Genomic DNA, 23,983 nt, shown 5'->3' with positions numbered 1-23,983 from the left:
GAATGAAAATCCGAAAATTTGAAATGGGAACTAAATTTTCCATAAGATGCAAGTGGTCATTAACTTTTATTTTCCTTGTGCCAAATTTGAAGTCGAAAAACATCGATCAAAGCAGCTTTAAAAAAAAATTTTTTTTAACAAAAAAAGCTTTAAAACATGTGTAAGTTTTAGTGTGAATAGGGTATTAGTCTGAATATCGAATAGTTGGATATTCAATAGTTAGTTAGGAAAAAAAGGGTGATATTTCTTAGTCAGTGGTTTAAATGTGAAGAAACAAAAGAAATAACGGGTGCCGATGAAAGACCTTAAGAAGCTTAGCGAATTGTGAGAACTATTTCCTTTGCATGATGTTAACTTGACAGAACCTGAAAGCAGGGCGAAATAAGAAACGGGGAACAAGACTATAGACGAAAAACTTAGTGAGATAAGAACGCGAAACTTAACTCAAAGAGAACGTTTAATTAAAGGGATATGCAACCCGAACGCGGCAGGGAACGTAAAATATCATCATCAACAACACAACAACATTGATTCATATGCAACAATTTTATTTCTTATCTTAGCAGTCATCTGATCATTACCGCAAGTCGTACTTAAATACAAAACTCCTTATTAATTTCAAATTAAGCAGAGGTTTCCTCACCGAAATTCAAGAAATTTACCTGCAGTCTGCTCCCACCAAAAAGAAAAAAAGTTTGCTCCCACCTGTATGTCAGGTCCTCCATCTTCCCGAGGGGCAAACTAGGGGATACTAAGTTTTATCAACAAAACTGTCTTGGAAGTTTCAAAATTGAAGTAAAAATTTACAACAAATCTGGGTTTAGTTAACCGTGTTCTTAACAACCCAGAAATGATCTCTCGAAACTACTAAGAGTTTATAAACCATAAGGCTAATGTGAGACCACAAGAAATATTGAAAAGAAAGACGCATCTTCTACGTTTGTTACAGTTCGATATCCCTTAGCCCTTTTCCTCGTATTGTTTACCAAATATATTGAATTCTTAGTTGTAACATGTCCCAACAAAACTTTAATCTACCACGAAAATGTTTATTTGATATTTTCCCCATAACAGTCCCTTTTTTCTAACTTTACGAGCTATATGCAAACTTATACATGAGTTATATATGTGATGAAGGTGCACTATTTACAAGCTTCACAGCTGTCAACAACTATCCATCTCATTACTGGCCGCAACATTTCCATGTGCCCACCAGGCTCCACGCGTCACTTCCAGCAGTCATCACATGGATTCCATGCCCGGATACTGGAAAACAAAACAAAGGAAAAGCGTACACTTTTCAGGGGAGGGCATGCACAAGGAACAAGAGGCAACAAACCGAAACCGGATCAACAGGATCCATTGGGGACCACTTATTATTTATCATCTGAGGGGTTAGAGGGTTTGGTTGTGTCACCTGATCCCACCTCACTGGCATTCAACTGGCAGTCAATTTGCTCAAGTCCCCCCTTAAACTCTGTTGGCGAAGACTGATCCCTCTTCCGTTCCCTCTGCAAACCATATGATCTTCCCAAAACTCCCTCTTCCCCCACACACCATAACAAATAATGACTGGCCCTTCTTGCATCAGTAATATAAAATTTTTTCTCAAACCACTCACCTCCCCAGGTAGTCCCCGTAGAGTTAGCGAGCGCTGTCAGGTCACTCGTGGGCATCTCAGACACAAGATTTTCTGGGAGAGCTTTCGCTCTAATCAGCTGGGATTCTGTCAGTGTCTTGTTAAAGTAACCGTCCGTGATCTGTCGCCAGGATTCACCCGAGTCACAACTGCGATGGAAGTTCATTCTTCGGTCCAAACCATATATTTCCTTCAAGGAGGGATTTGAAGCAGCTACACTGATGATGAAAGGCTGAACAGCTAAAAAAAGATGCAGTTATAAGCTTGGAGCTGATGAATCTTTATACTAGACCACGTTCGGGTTGTATAGATGTGAGTCTCAGGTACAAAATGTTGAAGCTTCGCGAAAATCCCGTGAAAGGAGACAAGTTCAAATATTGCTATTTTGAAGTGCTTTTCCTTATGAGATCCATTGCACCAGTAAGATCATCGGAAGAAACTAAACCAGGACTTCAAGCACCAACATAATCCTTCGCATGGCAAAATTGTCTTTCTATGTGCGTTACGTTTGAATCAATGATTGGTGGAAGGGTGTTGGGAGGCTAATTATAAACTTGAGGGGGGAGAAGGCACTAGAGTTATACTCAAATAGAACAGTCATGTTTACTTACCAATCCACTCCACACCATCTGTGGTTGAAAAGCAGCTGCTTTCAGCTCTAGGATAAATTTGTTGGATAAGTAAAATTTTCTGCTGTTTGAACGGTCAAGAACAAGACAGCAGACCGGTTCCGATTTTCAAGTTCAATTGCGTTTTGTGAGTCTCATATTGGTCAGTTGTTATAGGCGATATGAAACCCCAACTGAAAGGTTACTATCAAAAGCTCTAAAGAAATAACAAAAAAAACCTGCGGTATCGATACTCACGATTCACTTGTGTACATGCAGGCATAAAACCTGTCAGTGTCGGGATCCAACAGGAAGGACCGTCGAGCATACATAGAGACGCCTGAAGAGCAACAGCAAAAGGGTTTAGATTCAGTCTTAATTTGATACGGTGCCTGCACGAAAAACGATACTCTTCATTTGCACTTGTCAGGGACAGGTCATTTATTGTCTGGGAGGGGAACCTCTTCGGAGGATTTGTTTGTGTTACAATAAATTTAACCTGATCCCCCCATAAGGCTCTGTAGTGTTCTAGTGAACCCCACCCTCTTCATGGGTAGTCCGCTTTCCACAGCCCCCCTTGATATTCTGTGGAGGACGATTGAACCCCCCCTTGCTCTGTTCCCCAGGAGAGCATTCTCAGGTGATTTCTAATGACTGGTTCCCTAAGAGACGATCTTGTAGCGCAGCGACCATCCGAGAGAGAGGAAGCGGCTCCGAGAGAAACTGCTATGCGTGACAGCAACTGCCCTACAACCGACCTACAGCTCACATATCGCTGACGACGAATGCTACTTGACTCAACAGCATCACAACAAAACTGATCAACCGGTTTGCGTGAGCCAGACCGAAAAAATTAAACTTAAAATTAACTCTTTGTTTCACATTGATGATGGTTTTTGCTCAGGTTATTGAATATTAGTCACAAGGTCACTGACAACATTCCTCTCCAGAAAATTGGTCGATCGCTCAAACTATACGATCGATTGTTTCTCACGAGTTCGAAAAAATTTTTTGCAAATATTTTGATATTACAATTTCTAAATTTACTCTACATACCAGCATAAGGTGGGAGTTCTTCAGCGAAACATCCGTAAACTTCTGCTCTCATTGCCATACCCTTAGTGCCAGGGATGATTCGTAGGTAACGGGCCACGAACGGTTCGGCGAGCTTGGCAAGGACTGCGTAAACGGCCTCTTTACTGCTTTTTGGTCCATTTAAAGCCTTAATCACAATCAAAGATTTGACTTAAATTTTGATTTGTTTCTAGTCTCTTAAATGTCTAGCTCCCAGTTTTTTCTTATTTCTTTTTTTATTCTACCATCTCATTCATCCTTTTTCTACACCTGATCTCAGAGAGATCTTTCTTATTTGCGGATCCCTTTTGCTCTTTTATAATAATATAATAAAGCTCTCCTGAGTAAAGAATTGAATTGATGAGAATTCACCCACAAAGTACGCTCGAATAACATTGAAGATTCAACTCTTTTTCAATTATTCATCTAGAATACTTTGATAGGTTCTCGTGGTTCATCTAAAAACCACACCCATACCTGATTTTAGCACTCAATGATCAAAATCGATTTGAGGCGACAGATACGTGTATGGCTTATATAGGGGAGAAGCCCTTCTCCGGGAAGTATTTTCCTGCCAACTCTATTAATCACCTTCACAATAGGAACATTTTTTCTCATACTTCATGATTACTACACGTAGATTAACATTCCTCTCGTATTGATAAAATCATCCCCTCCCCTCAAACTCATTGGATAAAATATGGCTGGCGAAAGGTAAGTGCACCTGGTCGCGTCAAAGACTTAATGGAGCTCAAAAACAAGATGACTTGCATTCACAGACCAATCAGGGTCTGTGACTCATTTAAAAAGATATATGAGCGAATATTGCGAGAGAGATCTGACGAAATATTGGGAAGGGGTTAACTTGCAATAGATTGGGTATAGATTAGCTTCGCACCCATAGGCAGCAATTGTCTTATTCCCTTCATCCTCCGTTGTATTGTCTAGTCATATGTGGGCCTCTTGGCTCTTAAGACACCCATAACAAAAAAACTAGTTCTAGTGCTATGAGATCTGGTAAACCCTTCAAACGCAATTTAAATTTCACTTACTTTAACCTTTCCTTTTTCATGATAATCCATCCACGTTATACCATCCAAACTGTATTGAAGTTGGTACGACGAAACATAAAAGAATGATTGAGTTCCTCCCATCGTAGACATTCTCGTCACTCTGCGCAGCGAGCCGAAGTCTATCTGCAAGTAGTCAGGAGGCACTTGAGCGGATCGTGCAGACCACCCAAACGGGAAGTTACTCACGATCTTGTGAAGACGGATGAACTCTGGCTTAGAAGGCTCACTGGAAGGAAGGCTGTGAGTCAGGGCTGCGTCTGTAATTTCACCAGATTCAAGACCCAGTGGAGAGATGCAGCTTGCTGGAGAAGAAGAAAGAAATGATCATCGACAGGTGACATATTTCTGAGCATAGATCTTCTGCTTATTTACGCAATTTCGTGATAAGCATTGATAAATGAGAGAAAGGAAGAATGTTAATTTTTCCTTGCTTCCGTCAAAAAGGCTTTATCGTCATAGGTGAGCATTTTCAGGCATGCGCGTTAGTTCGTAAAACCGCGCCGTGCGTTTCAGAACCCGGAAAGGAGCAAGTTTCGTCACGTTCTGTATTTTTTTCTCCCTTTCTAGTTTTTTGTCAAATACGTATGTTTCTAGTTAAACACTCAATCAAGCCAAACAGGTCTGCAGTATTCCGTTCTTATCTGCAAATTCTCACTGGCGCCAGAACAAAGATGTTGACAAGTATTGACACCTAACCTACGGGCGCAATTTGAACTAAAAGCCCGTTTAAGTAACTCAATTACAGATTATCAAACACTTTGAATTAACTGTACCACATTCGGGCAGAGCCTCCCTACACAAGCCATTAAGAATTCAGGTCATGGCGGATGGACACACTGACACGAGCTCCGCCTCAAACGTTTCTGACTCGTCCTCTAATTTTCACTACGAAGGTAATTCTTTTGATTTCGAACAATATTTATCATACAACGCTGATAAGAAAAGGTTTAGCTAGAATGGAACCCTCGAAGAGCTTGAAAGTTTTGTCGACACAAAACTTTCGCGGTTGATCGATGATGGCGACAACGGTTTAAAGACAAAGAAGTCATACAACAGCTCTGGTGCTATCCTAAAGCTACCGAATGTAACACTTAATTTCTACCGAAACACGAAGACGCTCCAAGTGCAAGGGAAAGCGGCTGAAGATGTAAGAGACATTCTTAATGAACTGATTCAAAATAATTTGCTTGTTGCGGATTTGACCGAAGATACTGCCAAGCACAGCATCGCCTCCGGTATGATCAACGAAGAACACACTTCTTCAGTGAACAACACTTTGATAACTGACCAGAATGACTCTCAAACCGTTAAAAACGAAATTGACAAGCTTTGGAAAGCTACTGACGCCATTAAACAAAAATTTGAATTTCCTGCGAATCTGTCCCAAGTGGATGCGTTGCAACGTGAAATTGATGAATACAAATTTAAGTGCGCTGATTACGAAGTTAAGATCCAAGAACTTCAACAAGAAAAAGCAAGTTTGATGGAATCTATTAAAATTCTTTCTTCAGATCTTTCGGTAAGTTCACACGACCCACAACCTGCTTCTGATGACTGGCAAACCGTTACGTCAAACGAGTATAATAATCCAAAACGAGGGAAGAAGAAAAAGAAAGGCAAAGCCAGTTCCCAGAACCAGCAACTACAAATGGAAAACAATGATACTAGTGAGAACGGCCAAGGGGAGCAAAGACCTAATGAAGGCACAATCATTGTTGGAGATTCGATTGTCAAAGGATTACGCAGGGACTTATTAAGTCGGGCAGCTAAACAGCGCGTAACTGTGAGAAGTTTCCCTGGTGCTACAACCGCAGACATGGAGCATTATCTACAACCAAGCTTGGCTAAAAAACCAAAGGCAATAATCCTCCACGTGGGAACAAATGATCTGAAAACTTCATCCTCTGCTCGGAATGTGGCGGAGAAAATTGTCGACCTGGGGAATATAATTTCTACAAACTCTCCTAACACTAGTGTAACAATTTCTGCAATCACACAAAGATCAGATGAAGAATCGCTCAAGATCAAAGTAAAGGACTGCAACAAAGTTTTAAGAACATTTTGTAATCAGAATGGTTGGGGCTTTGTCGAACACTTGAACATCGACGAAACATGTCTGAACAATTACAAACTCCACCTTAACAAGAAAGGTATTGCTATTTTAGCGAGTAATTTTGTAAATAATATAGTTCATTGATATGATTCTTACTTGACTACTGTGGCGACAGCTAACCTCACTGCCACCTCTAGCGCCCGGATCAAGTCAACTCTAATGCCGAAGTGTCGTGGATTTAAAATGGCTAGTTTGAATATCACCAGTCTTTTGAAACATATTGACGAACTTCGCGTTTTTCTAAATGATCAAAACATCGACGTTCTAGCCATAAATGAGACCAGGCTAAATGATAGTATTTTTGACCAGGAGGTAAAAGTCCAGGGTTATGATATAATACGCCGTGACAGGTCAACAAATGGCAGGTTTGGTGGTGGCGTATGCTTTTACATTCGTGGGGGATCTAAATTGTGACTTGCAATCCAAAGACAATGGAAATGTAAGAGCTCTTCTGAACATTTATAGATTGGAACAACTCATTAACGAACCTACTCGAATTACACCTTCTACAAGTACTTTAATTGATCTGATTTTCACAAATCGGTCAGAGAATGTGTATCGTTCGGGGGTGTCTCATGTCGCCATAAGTGACCACAGTTTAGTTTATGCATATCGAAAAATTTCAATTCCGACTTTCTCCAAAGGAGTTAACTTGATAACATATAGACAGTTTAAACATTTTAATAGCGCAAATTTTTACGCGGACATTCTAGCTCAACCTTGGGATGAAATAAAGCAATTATATGATCCTAATGATATGTGGAGGAGGTGGAAAGAATTATTCCTGAATGTATGTGAAAAGCACGCACCGACGAAGACCAAACGGACACGAGATTCTAAATCCCCATGGATAACCGCTATTCTGAAAAAGCGGATGAATTTCAGAGACCGCCTCAAAAGAAAGGCTATTAAGACAAAGGATCCAGTTATTTGGGACCAATTTCGAATAGTTAAAAATCAAGTTAACGGGGAAATTAATAGTGCGAAAAAAGCTTATTATGAAAATGCCTTCAACAATTGTTGTGGAGATCAAAGGAAAACATGGAAAACAATCAATGAACTGACCTCACGAAAGTCCACTAAAACTGTTATTAATGAGATGGAATATAATGGGGTAAATTCTGGAGATCAAACGGATATAGCAGAAATGCTAAACTCCTTTTTCACAGAAATTGGGCCAGGCCTTAGTAGAGACGTGTCAGAAGTTGATAAATCCTTTGAAGAATTTCTTATTGAAACTGACAAAAATTTTGTTTTTGAAAAAACACCAACACATGTCTTTGCACTACTATCAAAGCTTTGCAAGTCAAAGGCAACTGGATTAGATAATATCTCAGCAAAACTTCTAAGGGAATGTCTTGATGTTCTAGCGGAATCTCTTACTCATCTATTCAATCAATCCATAATGACCGAAATCCCGATGAGTGGAAATCTGCCAGAGTCACTCCATTGTATAAAAATACTGGGAAGCGCTCTGATCCGACTAATTATCGACCAATATCAATAATTCCAGTTGTGGCCAAAGTCTTTGAACGGATAATTTACGATCAGCTTTATCGTTATTTAACTAACAACAACTTTCTCTCGCGCCATCAATCTGGTTTTCGGTCTTTGCATTCCACGCTCACAGCACTTATCGAAGCTACAGATAGTTGGGCAATGGATATAGACCGTGGTCTTGTTAATGCCGTAGTGTTTTTAGACCTCAAAAAGGCATTTGATACAGTAGATCACGATATTTTGCTACGAAAATTGCAATACTATGGGATTTGTTGGACCAGTCATCAATGGTTTGCTTCTTATTTAGATAATCGAACACAGATTTGCCATGTAAATTCTTGTAAGTCAACTCCGAAATATCTAAGATGTGGTGTTCCCCAGGGAACAATTTTGGGACTCCTTCTGTTTTTAATATATATTAATGACTTACCACATTGTCTGACATATTCGGAACCCAGAATGTACGCAGATGATACCAGCCTGACGCTTGCCAGTACTGACTTTGATCATATAAATTATTGCCTTAATTACGACCTGAGTAATGTGTACGAATGACTGAGTGCTAACAAGCTTACCCTAAATATGACAAAAACTGAGTTTATGCTTATTGCATCAAGGCAGAAGTTATCACAATTTACGGAAAGTCCTTCTCTTACTATAAACGAAATCGCAATAGAACAAGTAACCTCCGCTAAGTCCCTTGGAGTTTATGTCGATCAAAATATCAACTGGGAGTGTCATATTGAAAACATCTCTAAGAAGATAGCTTGTGCCATTGGTGCAATTAAACGAATTCGGCACCTCACTCCATTTAATGTTCTAATTAAAGTTTATAATAGCCTTGTTCAACCACATTTTGATTATTGTAATGTAGTGTGGGGAAACTGTAACAAGGGCCTTTCTGAAAAACTGCAAAGGCTTCAAAATCGGGCAGCTCGCATCCTAATGCGAGCTATGATAGTAATTTAGATGATTTGTTCCGGGCACTAGGGTGGCGAAGACTCTACTATCAAAGATTGGAACAAAAATCTATCTTAAAGTATAAAACTTTACATGGTATGACACCAGATTATCTGAGATCAAGATTTGTATATCGTGACAATATAAGTGCTTATCATGACAGGACGGAAAATGCGTGCACTGTAAGTACCTCCCTTTGTCCCATACAAAGCCTTAGAAAACTTTTCTAAGGGTTTGTTTGGGGACAACGGGAGGTACTTACAGTGCACGCATTTTCCGTCCTGTCATGATTTAAGGAATACGGAAAACAAATTAGTTCTTCCACAACCTCGAACTGATTATCTTAAGAGAAGTTTTTTGTACAGCGGAGCTCACTTGTGGAACGACTTACCCTTAGACCTAAGACAAGCGTCTTCACTGACCGATTTCAAATCTAAATTAAGTCGCCACAGTTTAAAGTAATATCTTAATTTTAAGTAAATTTTAGACACGGCCTCCATGAAAAGCAGATTTTTTATTTGTTCTTTTATTTAAATTGTTATTATTAGATTTTATTATAGTTAGGAAGATAGATATACCTTTATAGATAATTAACAACTAATGGAAATACCGTGTATAAATAAAGTTATCTTATCTTATCTTGTCTTATCTTAATTACCCCGGATGGCGATCAGTCCCAATCTCTCCTCTTTTCCTCTGCAATTCGAGCCAATTGGCCATCAAAATGTCTGATTTTGATTTTTAAAATAAACGATAATGTATCGTACTCTATCGATCGTACCTGGAGAACCTGGAATGTCACAGCCATAAAACTCGAACCTGATGCAGATCAGCTCCTGAAAAGCCCACGGGCGAATGCGAATACTGTTAGCCTCGATTGGGTGGCGGAGTTTATGGACGATCATTTCTCGGTCTTCCGCTCTTTGAGGGCCCTTGAAGATCTACATATGAAGACAGTAAGGGTGTAATCGTTAGGTTTAAATGGCAGAACACCTTCTGGATCTCTTGATATACCTAAAGGACCGCTACAAAGCCGCTTCACGTGATCTCAATTAGATCTCGATTGTGATAAAATGACCACAAGAAATAGAGAGAGCTTGAGGGGTTCTTTAGATTTCCGACGCCACTGACAGTAAAGTGACAGATTTTAAGGCGTTCTAGATGTAAGAAGAAAACCTAAGAACAATTGTAAGGAGATATATGTGGAGAGGCAAACTTTGTCCTTCATCATACAAATTTCCGCAATTTCAATTTTTATAATTTTTGTTTTGACTAATTTGTTGTCAGACCTCTAGATCTCACTTTAAACGATCACGAAAACAGCCTATTAGCACAAAAGTCATCGATGAACAAAATAGTCTTAAAGAGATCATAATATATCAAATCGCGAAAACTACAACCACTTGAACCCCAAAATGTATGCCCTACCTTAACTTGACCATTTTCAAGGTAATCATTCCACGTGTTGTCATCATCACTGAACTGCAGGAAGTATTCAGACACCCAGTGATCTTTGGTACTCCGCCGCGTGGTTCCCACGCGTGTCACTCGTGTTTTGAGTAGGAAGTCCACTTGAATAAACTGATCTTTATCCTCCTTGTCAGTGCACCAAGCGTCTTTGGCTGTAAATTGTAATCCCATTTAATACCAAGATAAACCCCCAAGAGAGACATGCATCACATTTCTCTTTGCAGCATCACCACTGAATCGAGGTTGTAAGAAAAACGAAGTTAATATACATGAAGAAATAACGCGCGTCTGATTGGCCAGAGACATGCATCAAATTTCTCTTTACAGCATCACCACTGAATCGAGGTTGTAAGAAAAACGAAGTTAATTTACATAAAGAAATAACGCGCGTCTGGCTGGCTCAAAACGAGTGCATTCTTCATGTAACACGGATGCAAAGTTGTAACACGAGCGCAAATAACAAAAATCAGGCGCGGCTGCAAAAATTGGGGAAAACTGGGGACAAGAATGATACACCTACAAGTTCCCTCAATACAGTGCTTAGACCATCTTCAGGTATGTGTCAAGTGTCATGTTATCGCAATGATGACCACATCTGCACATGCGTGGTGAGTATTCTTCCGCGCCACCGTCAATAAAAAAGTTTTTCTACTTACTCTCTCGCGCTCGCGATGGTTGAGATTCATCATAACTTGAGGAAGCTGTGATCTGATAGTCATTGATTCTTCCACTTTTCATTCCCAATGGCTGTGAACAGCCTAAAAAAAAATAAACGTGAGTTGAGACGGAGTCGTTAATCGTGGCTGGACTGATTATAAAATAACGACAATAAGAAGAAAAGAAGTAGCACTTCGAAAAAACTGAGTTTTTTGTGTGGTGCTATAAGCTTTCATATAGCGCTTTGAAGAAAAGAAAAATTTTTACCCGCTGTTATCTTTCTGGGAAGAATTTATCTCTCAAAAAATGTCGATCAAAAGTTAGTTGCGCACGAGTCCGTAACTACTGAATGTAAAACTTACAATTAGCTTCCTGTAGTAAACACCAAAGAGAGACTGAGGAGCCTATGTAAGCTGTTAGATGTAAAGGAGACTATAAGTTGACTCAACATGAAGTATTTGGCATGTCTTATCGCGCTGCGGTAATGCACCGTACATGCTGTCACGCATTCGACTCTGACTGTATCTTACTTATCGACCGGTCATTAATTCAGGGGGGAAAGGGGCAGGGAGGGTCGGAGGATAGCAAGGACTGATCCCTCCTCCATTCACCCTGAAAACCATATAATCCCCCACAAAGTCCGACACCCCCCTCCTGGTGACTGACTCTTACCTGACAGTTCGACGCCAAAGGTAACTTTACCGAGAGGGTGGTTGTGCACGTTCTTCTTGGTAACTACACCGTTATTCTCTTGGTAGTCATCGTAGTAGAGAAGTTGAACTGGCGTCACAATGTCATAATATTTCGGCTTTAGGATCATCTCTGGGTCAAACTGAACTTTGAAGGAGACTGTGGCTTCCCATCCCCAGCTAAGAGTGTCGATCTTAAAATAGGAGATGTAAGAGCAACCCATTAGACTTAAATCAGACTAATTGCCATGATGGGACACCAAAACTACAGCTCATGTACGCCGAGTTAAAAAAAATGATTCAATTATCGCATGAAAAAAATTGAATGGCGTTCGATAGAAGCTTCAATTCTTTCTACCTGTGAAAAAGACCTTCAGATGGTGGAAGTGTCTGGTATGGTGTTTACAGTGGCAGATTGTGTCAGATACTTTTTTAATTCCGTTGTCACGAAAAGGGAATTTATAGAATAGAAACAAAATCGCAGTAAGAGGACCAAAAAAAAAAGCATTTCAAGCGGTTCTAACTGTAACGTTTTATCATTCATCTCGTCGAATACCTAAATTTTTCATTTGGCGACAAATTAACTTAAATTAACTGAACCTGTTTAATCCAAGAGATTATAAATTCCTGGTTTTATCTAGATAACTTCACTTACATGTGTTACTATTGTCGACTCGGGCCTTTAGGTCGCTCGAACCCCACGTTAAGTTGGATCACAAATGTTAGTTTTCCTTGGATTCCCCTTAAATATTTTCTGCAGTTTCTTCGATAGGGATTCGAGCCCTCGATAACTGTCGAAAATCTCGCTAACGCGAAGTCCCTTTTTACCTTTATGTCACTCTTACTAATTACCACTGACTTTTCAACAAAGTACCTTTTAGGTCTTTAGTTTCCTTCGTTAGCAAAGTACCTCATGTTTTCATACCTTTCTTCATAATGAACCTGAATAATACTTATTTTTTTGATCAAGGAAAGTCCGATAGATAAAAGTTTTCTCTGTAGTTTTCAGTCATTTCAATGATTTCGTCCCATGCTGCGATAACTTGAACCTATAATGATTCACTTGACTGTTCGTTATTATATGCACAACAAAAAATAATTTGAACCTACCTACAAAAAACCTTCTGTACTATGAATCCCTTCACACTTGACATTTACATTTGCACAAAAAAATAAATCCTCTAGAGGATTTGAAAGTGTGCTTCATTACCTTCAAGGTAACACTATCGTCTTTTTGTGTGACTTGCGGAGGATTTATACCAAGAGAAATGTCTACCAAATGACGGTACTTGATGTAAGAAGCTAGCATCCAGGTCACGTGAATACCTTTGGCGTCGGCTGATGAGTCGTCTGTGTGTTTAAGGGTGGTAACATATCCAAAATGGTCGCTATAGCAACAAAAACGAATAATCATTGCATAAACAATTTCCTATCTTATTCAGTTGACTATTTACATGGTCTGTGCATATGATTGGACAGAGAGATCATGAACAACTAATGGTCTCTTACACAAAGTTTATTTTTAGGTAAGTCATTCCCTAACCCTTCAAAAAACTACAAGTGGACGACAATCAATTATTTATTTTTCCTCTTCGAAAATTATGTTTTTTTCTTCTTTCCAGAAATGTTTTTTATCCATCAGTTTTTCTCTTTTTTTTAAATGTTTATCAGACTTTCAAATTATTAGAAATAAAATGACGGAGTCAAACCAGTCAACGAGAAAAGTTATGTATGGAATACATTTCATCGAAAAAAAAAGCATCGCCGAGTTTTATTTCATTGCGGGAAAATAAGAGCAGGCTATGTTTCATTGGCAGCCAGCGTGAGAGCCGCCATATGGCAGATGTCCATCAAGAGGAAGTTATCGTCTAACGTCATAAGAGTACATATCGAATTGTCTTGATTAAATCCGACAAGAACTTACCCATGGTTCATTTCCCCCGTCACGTTCACAAAATCTGTCGTCATGATTAAATCAGGACCTGCAGCCTGTGATGTGTGCACTGCAAAGAAAATGATAGAATATAACGCTCCAGTGTAGTTAAACTTCACTCTTTTTGCACTACTTGTATTAAGTGACCCGATCAGTTTAACAGCAGGAAGTTTTTGTGATGAAGTGTGAACTAAAACTTATTAATATATTCTTAACCGTATAACGAAATTTTTGTCAGCAACCCCGTCACTCCTTTCCAAATGATTAGGATACGGACAAAAAGTTTCGGAAAAGAGTTTTTGATTTTATTGTTGCAATATTCGAGGAACTGCTTCAAGGAACGGGGAAAATTAAACTCCAGTGCGGAAAATGCGTCAGTGACGTGTTGGCTCGGTGTATAAGCAATTAATTAAGCTCAGCCGGCTTTAGAGCTCTATCATCTTCTCTCGATAGATTTTGTTTTAGACATGGTTTCCATGGAACGTTTTTCTTAGCTTCATCAATCGTTTTTAGACAATGTTCAATCTTCGAATGACACGGAGACTTTCAAAATAAATTGGCACGTTCTGTGATGAAAAGAGTGAATGCATAAGTTCGGCATTTCTTCAATCTGCAACGACGCAAAGTGCGGAAGGTAACGTTCATTCATCCGGAAAAAGGCTTGCTCTTGATACCAAGTTACCTTGACACATCTGAAGTATCATCTCCTTTGATACAACCCTCAATAAATTCACAGCCTTACTCAACAGTAATATATTAGTTATAGGTAGACTTTCAATGAGTTTTCAGATACTTTTCTAAAAGCTTCCTCGGTTTTGAACAAGTAGGACGAATTTTACTGGACAAGCAAAATAAATCAACATCTTACCTTGAGCGCTTATTATCAAGCAGAATGCCAGTTGATACAATGATCTGGCAGACATCTTCCTTTCCAATAACTTATCCTTGAAGAAAACTCTAAGATCCACAACGAATTAACTACTTTGACAAACTTTCGACAAGCGAAATGGATTCATTAAGAATTTATTTCACAAAAATGATATTTTGTTACTTTGAACCAAACAATTGAAAGTAAGCAGACCGCAAAAGTTTGAAAAGTAATAACAGTGATACGATTGGTTCAAAAGCTACGAAATGCGAAACTAATGAGACCTCAAATAGTTTGCTTCATCGGTTTAATTGCGCGGTATTTTTCATTTTGCATATTTAAAAACCCTTAAAATGAACCCAGTCTGACGTATTGATTTAATTGGGTAATTCTGTAAGACACTGAACAAAGAAAAACGCAGGTTTGTTAAAAATTAAGAGAATCGTTTTTCAGAGACGCTATTGTTTGTAAAAGTAGAGGCCGGAAAGGACTGTTATTATACCTCATTTTTTCGCTCAATTATTTCTTGAGATAAATCCTAAACGTATAATAAATAGTCACTGCTCAACAGACTAAATTGAATCAATGAAATACTAGTAATGACTGTATGAATCGCTGAAATGATCTTTACTCATATGAACCGCTTATTGAAGTGAATGTTATTCTCATCGAAACAGTTGAGGAACAAATATCTACTACCGATTCACCTAGATCTGTGATGGACATGAGTAAATTCCGGATGAATAAAGGATCAGAATGATATCGAAGATCCAAATAGAACTGGCAACGCATCTTATGCAGGATATTTGAGCACTTCGGCGCGGGAAGCCCTAAAACCATTGAAAAAGCCTTCAAAACCATTGAAAAAGCCTTCAAAACCATTGAAAAAAGGGAATATAGTGATTCCAGAGCAGATAACGGATGAAGCTGTTGGGCATAGTTACAGCAGGTATCATCTAAGTGACAGAAACACGACAAATAAACGTTTACACCACCGTTTACAGAGGTTGAGGATGCGGACAATTACTCCTTCACTGCAAAGAAATTTAGCGGTACAGTTATAGTCAAATGATGTAATTGAACTGAGTGGAGTGCAATTTGGGCTCAAATCATACGCGTGATATGATTTCAGACCAAAATTGCACGACGCGAGGTTCGATTACCACTTTATTACATCCATTTTGAAATCGACCAAATACAGGACTTGGTCACTTCGAATATTTCATTGATGCAGTACTGAGCCGGTCTGAAATTAAATTCATCCATTTTTGGGGGGGAAAAAAGTAAGAGCTTTGGAAACAAAAGTTTCATAATTTGCCACATGGTACTCTTTATCTTTCATTTTCCTGCAATTTGATCGGTTACTTTAAAAGAAGATGCGATTTAAAGCAAAAAATGGTGCGATTTGCGAATAAATCGCATTTATTAGAGCCAATCAGATTACAGGGACCACCAGTGATTTCAAAATGGTTGTACTTAAAGTAATATCACACCCAGTCTCTTTTCTAGGCCGAGGCAAACCCATAAAGACACTGGGAGCTGTGATTGGGAAGCGATAGGTAAAAGGTATTTCGCGTTAACCTTCTACAAACATCCTTGCTAAGTTTTCTCCATCTTTTTAGCTTCTTCTTAAGTTTTATTGTATCTTTATCAATTATTATTATTAGGTTTTTGCATAGACCCCCTCAAAGTAGGGTTCCCTTTGTGACCTGACAAGGGTGTACTTTGGTCAATCACTAGACCACCCTATTTTTTTAAGAACATGCGACTAGTTTTAAAGCTTTATTGCTGAATTAGAGGACCGAATTGCTCTCTTACTGTGTGGTAATTTTGTGTTGCTTTCAAAACGCGTGGCGTGCTACCGCGCGTGTAACGCGTACAGCGTGACGAATTTGCTTCGACGGACGAAAAACACTGAGAACTAGTAATGGCGGCGAAGCTGTAGATAGCCTGGTTAAATGATGGAATGAATTGCCCATCCTGAAACTAAAACCGGAGCAAAAACGGAACCTTTAACCACACTTACCTTTCAGTAAAATTTGGGTTCCTATTTGAAATTATTTGAGGGGAAAAAATTACTTCACAGTGGCGGAAATATTCTGGAATGGAGACCGAGTGCGATTTGATATCAGATCAACTGTTAAAGGTCAGCTCTAGTAGTAAGCCCAAACGACTGATTGACACGCAAATCATGTCAAGTTATTTCTGGATCTCGTCTTATTTTTATTTTATAAGCACAGTTCCTAGTATTTAAAGGTGTTGAGAGAAGGGACTTTTTCTTACTCTTAATACAGGGTTCGTTCGGGTCCTGGAAAATCTGGAAAGTCCTGAAATTTTATTTTGACATTTTCCTGGACTGGAAAGTCCTGGAAAAGACTACAGCGCTTAGAAAATCCTGGAATCTGCTTCAGTCTAGTAATAAACTTGTCAGAATTTACGTCATAAGAAATGTATGTAGACCGTAAGGAGAAATGATTTTGAAATCTTAGCAATGAAAGGGTTTGAGGTGAAATTTGGAGTCCTGGAAAAATCAATCAAAGTCCTGGAAAAGTCCTTGAAATTGTTTCTGAAAAAGGGTACAAGCCCTGTTAATAGCATGACCTGTTGAAGTATTTGGTTCTGATTGTTACTGAAAAAGTTGATACACCAAGAGTTGGTATGACTCCCAAGTACTTTGTGCAGGTCATGCTCTTATTCGTGTTCTTCACTGACATGGCTTAGGCCTATTAAAATCTTGCAAACTCATACAAACTTTGAAGGTCATTTACATAGCATGGTTTCTATTTCCTTTCCCTGAAAATTCAAGGGAATAATTATGGAAAAGGTTGACAAAAACCCAGAGAGACCAAATTATATCACCTGTGGCTAAAATGTTTTTATAGCAACATACATGGTCATGTGGGTACAGCCTTTACAGTAACTATCCTGAGATAAAAGTTGAATACTTGTGATGGGAAATTGTGAGTGACTCAATAACATTTCAATGTAATTTTTCATTGATAAGTAGAAGACATGCTAAAATAAGTGTAAGACATGCTAAACTAAGGATAAGATAAGCAAAAATAAGTAGTGAAAACTGAAAAATAATCCAAGTTTGCCAAGTGGTACAGAATGACTACATATACATGTAACTAAGAGATTTTAGCAGCAGATTTGTTTTATGTTGATAGAATGCTGAAAAACTTGAATGAGACATAGTCTCATAAAAAGACATAGTCTGGTTTGTACCTAAACTGATACACCTGCCTAAAAGATACAGTATTAGTTTTCCACAGATATAAAGAATTGATTGAATCCTTGATGGATGTGAAGATTGGCATGTTCATTTTTCAAATTTGACTAAACCTAATCAGTTGCCATCTTACAGTAATTTAGACATATTTATTGAGCACTTTTTGATTGAGTGTCATAAAACTTATACCATTATGATAGTAATTACAATGGCCAATCTAAGATGAGGAAAATATTTTTAAGGGCCAATGAGAACCAATCTAGTAAAAACTAGCAAACTGCCCAAAGCATTGGAATATGTTGGCAACCAATGTCATGATTGGTTACTAGAGTAATGCAAGTTTTCTGGAGCAAAGAGCAAAGTAAAGCTAAAACTAAGCAATCCTGAATCACTTTCAACACTCATTTGAAAATTTCTGTATTGTATCACAGGAGTACTAGTAGTAACTACAATATTAACTTGATCAAGCACTGCCTTGGATAGGTGCATCATGTACCATCTGCAGCACTGCTTCTATTGTCCCTTCACATGTACTAAACATTCCTTGTACATTATGTAAGCTGAATTATGCTTACATTTTGATTAGTTCTTATATATTGTCTATTGGAGGACAGAGGCAAAGATGACATCACCATTAACAATTTCTTACTTCTTTATTATATGAAACAAATGGGTTTAATTTTGCTGTGGATCTGTTTAGTTTTAGTCACAAAAGACACCAAATTGTGGTTAGAACATCTGACCCACTTGGTTGCACCTTCTATTCCACTTTTTTGTTCTAACAGTATTTTTGGTGTTATCTGCGATCTATTTCTGAACTTACGGACAGCAACATAGAATCTTTTTGTTGGTAAGATAATGTAACTCTGGTTATCACCTCACTCCTCAACAAGAACTCCTCACAAAAAAACTAATGGAAAGTAATTTTCATTTTTGTCCATAGGTGAGGTAACAAGTACAATGTATAGACTCAAGAAATAAGTGGACTGAAATATTCAGCAATGTTTTTGATTGTGGTACTTTCTAATTCAGGCAAGAAAACTGTAATGAACTGCCTTAGCTCTTGATAAATTAAGAGAAAAATGCATAAGACACAACATTTAACAAATACTGTAGACTAACAAATTTGATTTGAGAGAATGAAAAATTTTAAAATTCTGCAGATTGCAGATAACATGTGACTGCTGCAAATTTTGTCCAAGTTTGTGTTTTTTTTTTTCTGGAAGCTCAACAAGATGAGGATTTTGGATAAATGACTGTAAATATTCATAAATCATATAATTTATGTGTTGAACTGCAGTTTAAGAAATGAATTTGAAGCAATCTTTGCGGTAATGAACACTACTTATTAGAAGCAGTACTTAGTGACAATAAGGCATGAAAAAAATTCAGGCCTGAACAGGATGTGGACCCATGACCTCTGCGATAACAGTTTAGTGCTCTCACCAACTGAACTACCAAGCCAATCAGGAGCCAGTCATTATGTTGGTTCATGACATAATGACCAGCTCCCAGTTGGCTTGTTAGTTCAGCTGGTAGAGCACTGAACCATTATTGCAAAGGTCTTAGGTTTAAATCCTGTACAGGTCTGAATTTTTCTAGGCCTTATTTTCACTACTGCTTAAGTACTGTTCATTACTGCAAAGACAAGGATTGTGGATGTTTTGTATGTTTTACATAGCATGAACGTTGTCACAACAGTGTCACTGACTGACTTACAAACAAACAAGATTGATGACTGACTTCATCTTGCTTGTAACTTTTGACTGATTGATGATTAATCATTTTATTGGGTAAATGAATGACTGACTTACTGATTTGACAAGAGGCTTGCTGGCTAACCATTGAGCTGGCCAAGGGGCTGACCAACTGAAAGATGGACTGACTGATTGGTTGGTTGACATACTGACTGTCTGATTAGCTGATTGACTGCATGACCTAATAAACCACTGGCTGTTTGATTAACTGACTGACTGAATGACTGAATGACTGACTGATTGACTTATTGTGGGGCTGACTAAACCATTGACTGACTGATTGATTATTTGACCAACTGATAAATAGATTGGCTGATGTAAAAACTAACTGACTGATTGAATGACTGAGTTACTGAATGTCCAATTAGCAGACAGACTATGAGAATTTGTGGCTTACTGGCTGATTGATTAACTGACCAATGGATTAACTTACGGATTGATTAACTGACTGACTGACTGGCTGATTGATGTTCTGTGAGACTGATTAAGCCATGGACCAACTCATTGATATTTGAACCAACTTTAAAAAGACTGGCCAACAAAATAGCTGACTGATGTATTGTCTTACAAAATGTATTGAGGGACTGTCAAAGTAAGACTGACCAATCACTAATTGTTTAAATGAATGGCTGACTGAATAACTGACTGACTGACTCTCTGATAGACTGACCAATCAACTGACTGATGACTTAGTGACCAGCAGGTAGAATAACTACTTGGGTGATAATAGCCTGACAAAGGGATGGACTGACTGACAAACTAGTAGGTAATTGACCAGTGATTGACTAATGAACTTAAATGCTGACTGAATAACTCACTGATTTACAGATTGCTGGATTTAAGAACTGAATGACTGGTTTACTATCTATGTGACTGGCTCATTGACTGACTGACTGACTTACTAAGGGACTGACTTGCTGACCAACTGACTGTCTGACCATATGGCTGGAATGAATTGAATGACTGATGGACTGACTACTCAGTTGACCAACTGGTGAACTCTATGACTGTATGACAAATCGGGTGATCTAGTAAAACAGGGATCAGGGAACTTTTGGACTGGATGGTAGACTGAAGGACCGACACATTGACTGGATGACTGACTCGTCAACTGACAGTTGGACTGACTGCTGGCTGAATGGCGAGACTGCAGACTGGCTAACTGATTCTGTGATTGATTAACTGACTAATCGATGTCAGATTAAATGATTAGGGAGTTTAAGAAACGACGACGGCGACGCCGTAGACAACGTCGGTTAAAAAATGAACTTATATTTTATCTACGAATCTTGCGGTACTCAAAGGGCGTTTAGTTTGTTTCTCATTGCAAAAGTATTTCGAAACTGAATATGGAGCACAGCCTTAGAGATATAGATTTGAAAAGCACGTCGTCGTCGTTCACGTTATCGAGACAACGGAAAGTTTAGTTATTTCACATTGTTGTTTTGCAGAGGACGCAAAGAAATTTACAAAGATTTATAATGCACCTGTGAAGTCATTACTCTGCTTATTAAACCTTTTGTTTAGTGTTCTCGTTACCGGTGGCGGTGGCGGTGGCGGTGGCGGTGGCGGTGGCGGTGGCGGTGGCGGTGGCGGTGGCGGTGGCGGTGGCGGTGGCGGTGGCGGTGGCGGTGGCGGTGGCGGTGGCGGTGGCGGTGGCGGTGGCGGTGGCGGTGGCGGTGGCGGTGGCGGTGGCGGTGGCGGTGGCGGTGGCGTCGTGGTTTTCTTAAACTCCCTATCGACTAACTGGTGAAGTGACTGACCAAATCGACTGACTGTGTGATGGACTTACTGACTGATAGATAGGCTGACTGAATGACTGTCAGTTTATTTGAGTGAATTACGTATTAAGCTACTAGGTTCTTAACTCATATAATTCCTTTGATTATTCCATCATAACTTCGTTTTACTATATTATGGCAATGGAGCGCGCAAAATATGCCACGGTATTACGCTGTAGAACAGGGCAAATATACGGACAGAAGCGATCCGAGCGCTCTCTGATTTCTCTTCCCTTTTTTAGACATGATTTTTCCACGAGAATTTTTTCGGTCGTGAAGAACACTTATATAGTTTCTTTTGTGTTTTTCCCTTCTTTCACGCACCAGTAACGGTATGCGACAGTTGATCAGTTAAGACCATACTCAGTTTCAAAAACCAGAAGCCAAAAGACTAGAAAATGAAATAATATTAGAATAATAATAATAGCCCCCATAGGGCTCGGAAAAATACCGCGCAACTAGCAAAATATCCGTGAGTATTATATGTCAAACCATCGAATAAGGTATATATTTTGTTTGATTGTTTCTGTTCGATTGGTGGATAACTTGGACTAGTTATTGCTAAAGGTGGATAGGACAACTGATAGGGAGCTTGAATTAATACAGCTTGGATAAGTTTCGAGACATTCGTTTGTTAACATTTTCACTCTTAAGATTTCATTCTGCCATACAATTGTAATGATGTTAGTCCCAAGAATTTGGTATTGGATGAATTAATAATCTAGAGCTCGCAAGGGGTACTTTTCTTTATTCTTATTACTTGTCTGCTTGATATTGTATTGATATTGTAAAGAGAAATTCTATCTTGGTCACTCATGGGACTTTAAGGGTTCATATAAAGTCAATCAGAAAATGTTGTTGAGGTTATCTTCATGTAAGTAATGGAGATGTAAGTAGAAGGAAAAAGTACTGAAACGTTACCGTCGTGGTTCGTCTGTTTTTCTTTAATTCTGTTTTTTGCAGGCTAGCAGTGTTTTCTTTTATGACCGAAGGCAAAAAGGAATTGTTAGTGACGTCAACTAGAATTGAAAGTTAAAGATGACACGTGGATGTTCTGCTGACAGGTTAGAAATACTGGATCTTATTTACTTCCCTAAGAAAAGCCAAATTCTTCAAATGTAGATTTTGCCTTTTACAATGAGACGCTGTCAATTTAGTCCTACCCGCGTATCACATACCCACGGTAACATTGCTGGGAGTATTTGCCAATTGGTCACACATGTGTACCAAAAAAGCAGGGAAGTTTTGACTTTACAACTTGTAAGAGGTAGACTCGGGCCGATATCAAAAATAAACCAAAGAAAAACGCTGTAAATTGAATGCCTTTTAGTTGACAACCTCTCAGTTAATTTAGTGTTAACAACTGAGTTGAAAACGTAAATTGGCCACCGTAAAGAGTAAAAAAGCTGACGTTTCGAGCGTTAGCCCTTCGTCAGAGCGATAACCTCTCAGTTAGTTAATAAAAGATCTGGTTTTCTTTTAACGCTGATTAAAAAACCTTTTGATCGAGGTTTTTACTTTCCGTGCGATATGAGTCAGTGTTTTGATTGCGTGTAGTTTGACGATTCATCGTCAAAAATACATTTATTTTCTTTTACTTTTAGTATTATGAAGATGGTTTTACACCAAGGAAACCCAAACAAGTTCTAAACACAGACGTTTGGAGAAAAAGGAAAGGAACACGCTGTTTGTCACAACAGGGAAAGGTACTGCAATAAAGACACCGAGAAAGAGCTTATATTACCCTGTGGTGCGATGGAGAGGCAATTTCGAAAGCTGCTGACTCGCGTTTCTTCTCTTTCATTCAGATTGCAAGGAAACAAGAAAGAAAGAAAGGCCGAGAGAGTATCAATGTGGAAAGAAAGGAAACATTGAAGGATATTTCACTTTCTCGACTTGTACTTTACGCTGATAGCTTTGATGTTGTTGTTTCTGGGACTCTAATATTGTAATAATACCGTGAAGCTGGTTAGTAGGTAATTCTTACTATCCGAGCTCCTAAATATAACAGAATACAGCAATTTTTAAATTGGTGTGATTTATTGTCTTCAACAGACTAGAGATGGAGGAGACAAATTATACCCGTCCCCCATCTCCCACCACACCCACCACTATTTTCCACTTTTCATAAATATTTGAAAAGTTCTCTACCTTGTGGTAATAGCATTCATTTCAAACGCATGCGTTTTGAATAACTAAACTTCTGTCATAATACACCTGCGTATTAGATAGGTGTTTTTACCACAAGGTAGACAACTTATACCCAATACTTAAAATCTCTCTATAAGAGGCGGGTGTGGTGGGGGACGGTGGCGGATCGACCCCCACTTTTTCTTTCCTTCCAAGGATGACAATTTTTTTTTTCTTGGTGTGGTCATGTTTCATGAAATCTGTGAAGAGATGAATAAACAACATTGAATGAGCTACATTGCAACGTTATTATACACAGTAATGACAACAATACAAACACAATTTGGGTATTGTTTGAGGCCTTCTCACCAATACTGAAATTAGTCTTGGGTCGGAATTCGTCATTTTCAGCCAAAATAAATATATATTTTATTGACCTCGTACTAAGCTAGTTTAAAAAAAAGATTCCAAAGATGCAGGCTCGTCAAAATACGGTACA

The 23,983-nt window shown here is 38.7% G+C and overlaps 1 protein-coding gene and 1 long non-coding RNA gene across 4 annotated transcripts; one reads left to right on the top strand and one right to left on the bottom strand.

The window, feature by feature from the left end:
- Nucleotides 1–531: 531 nt before the first annotated feature.
- LOC113678802 (uncharacterized) lies at nt 532–14,733 on the bottom strand. The gene is made up of 13 exons (XM_027195709.2): nt 14,585–14,733; nt 13,708–13,786; nt 12,994–13,171; nt 11,767–11,977; nt 11,094–11,195; nt 10,396–10,589; nt 9,749–9,908; nt 4,374–4,696; nt 3,304–3,469; nt 2,506–2,587; nt 2,251–2,297; nt 1,622–1,879; nt 532–1,266 (listed from the first exon to the last, which is right to left on the bottom strand). Exons 1-13 carry the CDS (start codon nt 14,637–14,639, stop codon nt 1,184–1,186), a joined length of 1,938 nt encoding a protein of 645 aa, XP_027051510.2. The 5' UTR covers nt 14,640–14,733; the 3' UTR covers nt 532–1,183.
- Nucleotides 14,734–16,487: 1,754 nt separating this feature from the next.
- On the top strand, nt 16,488–23,776 carry LOC149041632 (uncharacterized). Of its 3 annotated transcripts, XR_016189239.1 has the most exons (5): nt 16,488–16,730; nt 18,760–18,848; nt 22,318–22,418; nt 22,959–23,060; nt 23,163–23,776. It is a non-coding gene; the product is annotated as an uncharacterized LOC149041632 (long non-coding RNA). The 3 variants fall into 3 exon arrangements; XR_016189238.1 differs by lacking the exon at nt 18,760–18,848 and having other exon boundaries at nt 16,489–16,730; nt 23,163–23,387; XR_016189237.1 differs by lacking the exons at nt 16,488–16,730; nt 18,760–18,848 and having other exon boundaries at nt 21,329–22,418; nt 23,163–23,387.
- Nucleotides 23,777–23,983: the final 207 nt, after the last annotated feature.

The sequence above is a fragment of the Pocillopora damicornis genome, chromosome 8 (assembly GCF_964200805.1).
Source record: "Pocillopora damicornis chromosome 8, jaPocDami1.2, whole genome shotgun sequence".
Taxonomy (NCBI): Eukaryota; Metazoa; Cnidaria; class Anthozoa; order Scleractinia; family Pocilloporidae; genus Pocillopora; species Pocillopora damicornis.
This window is presented reverse-complemented; position numbering and strand designations above follow the sequence as displayed.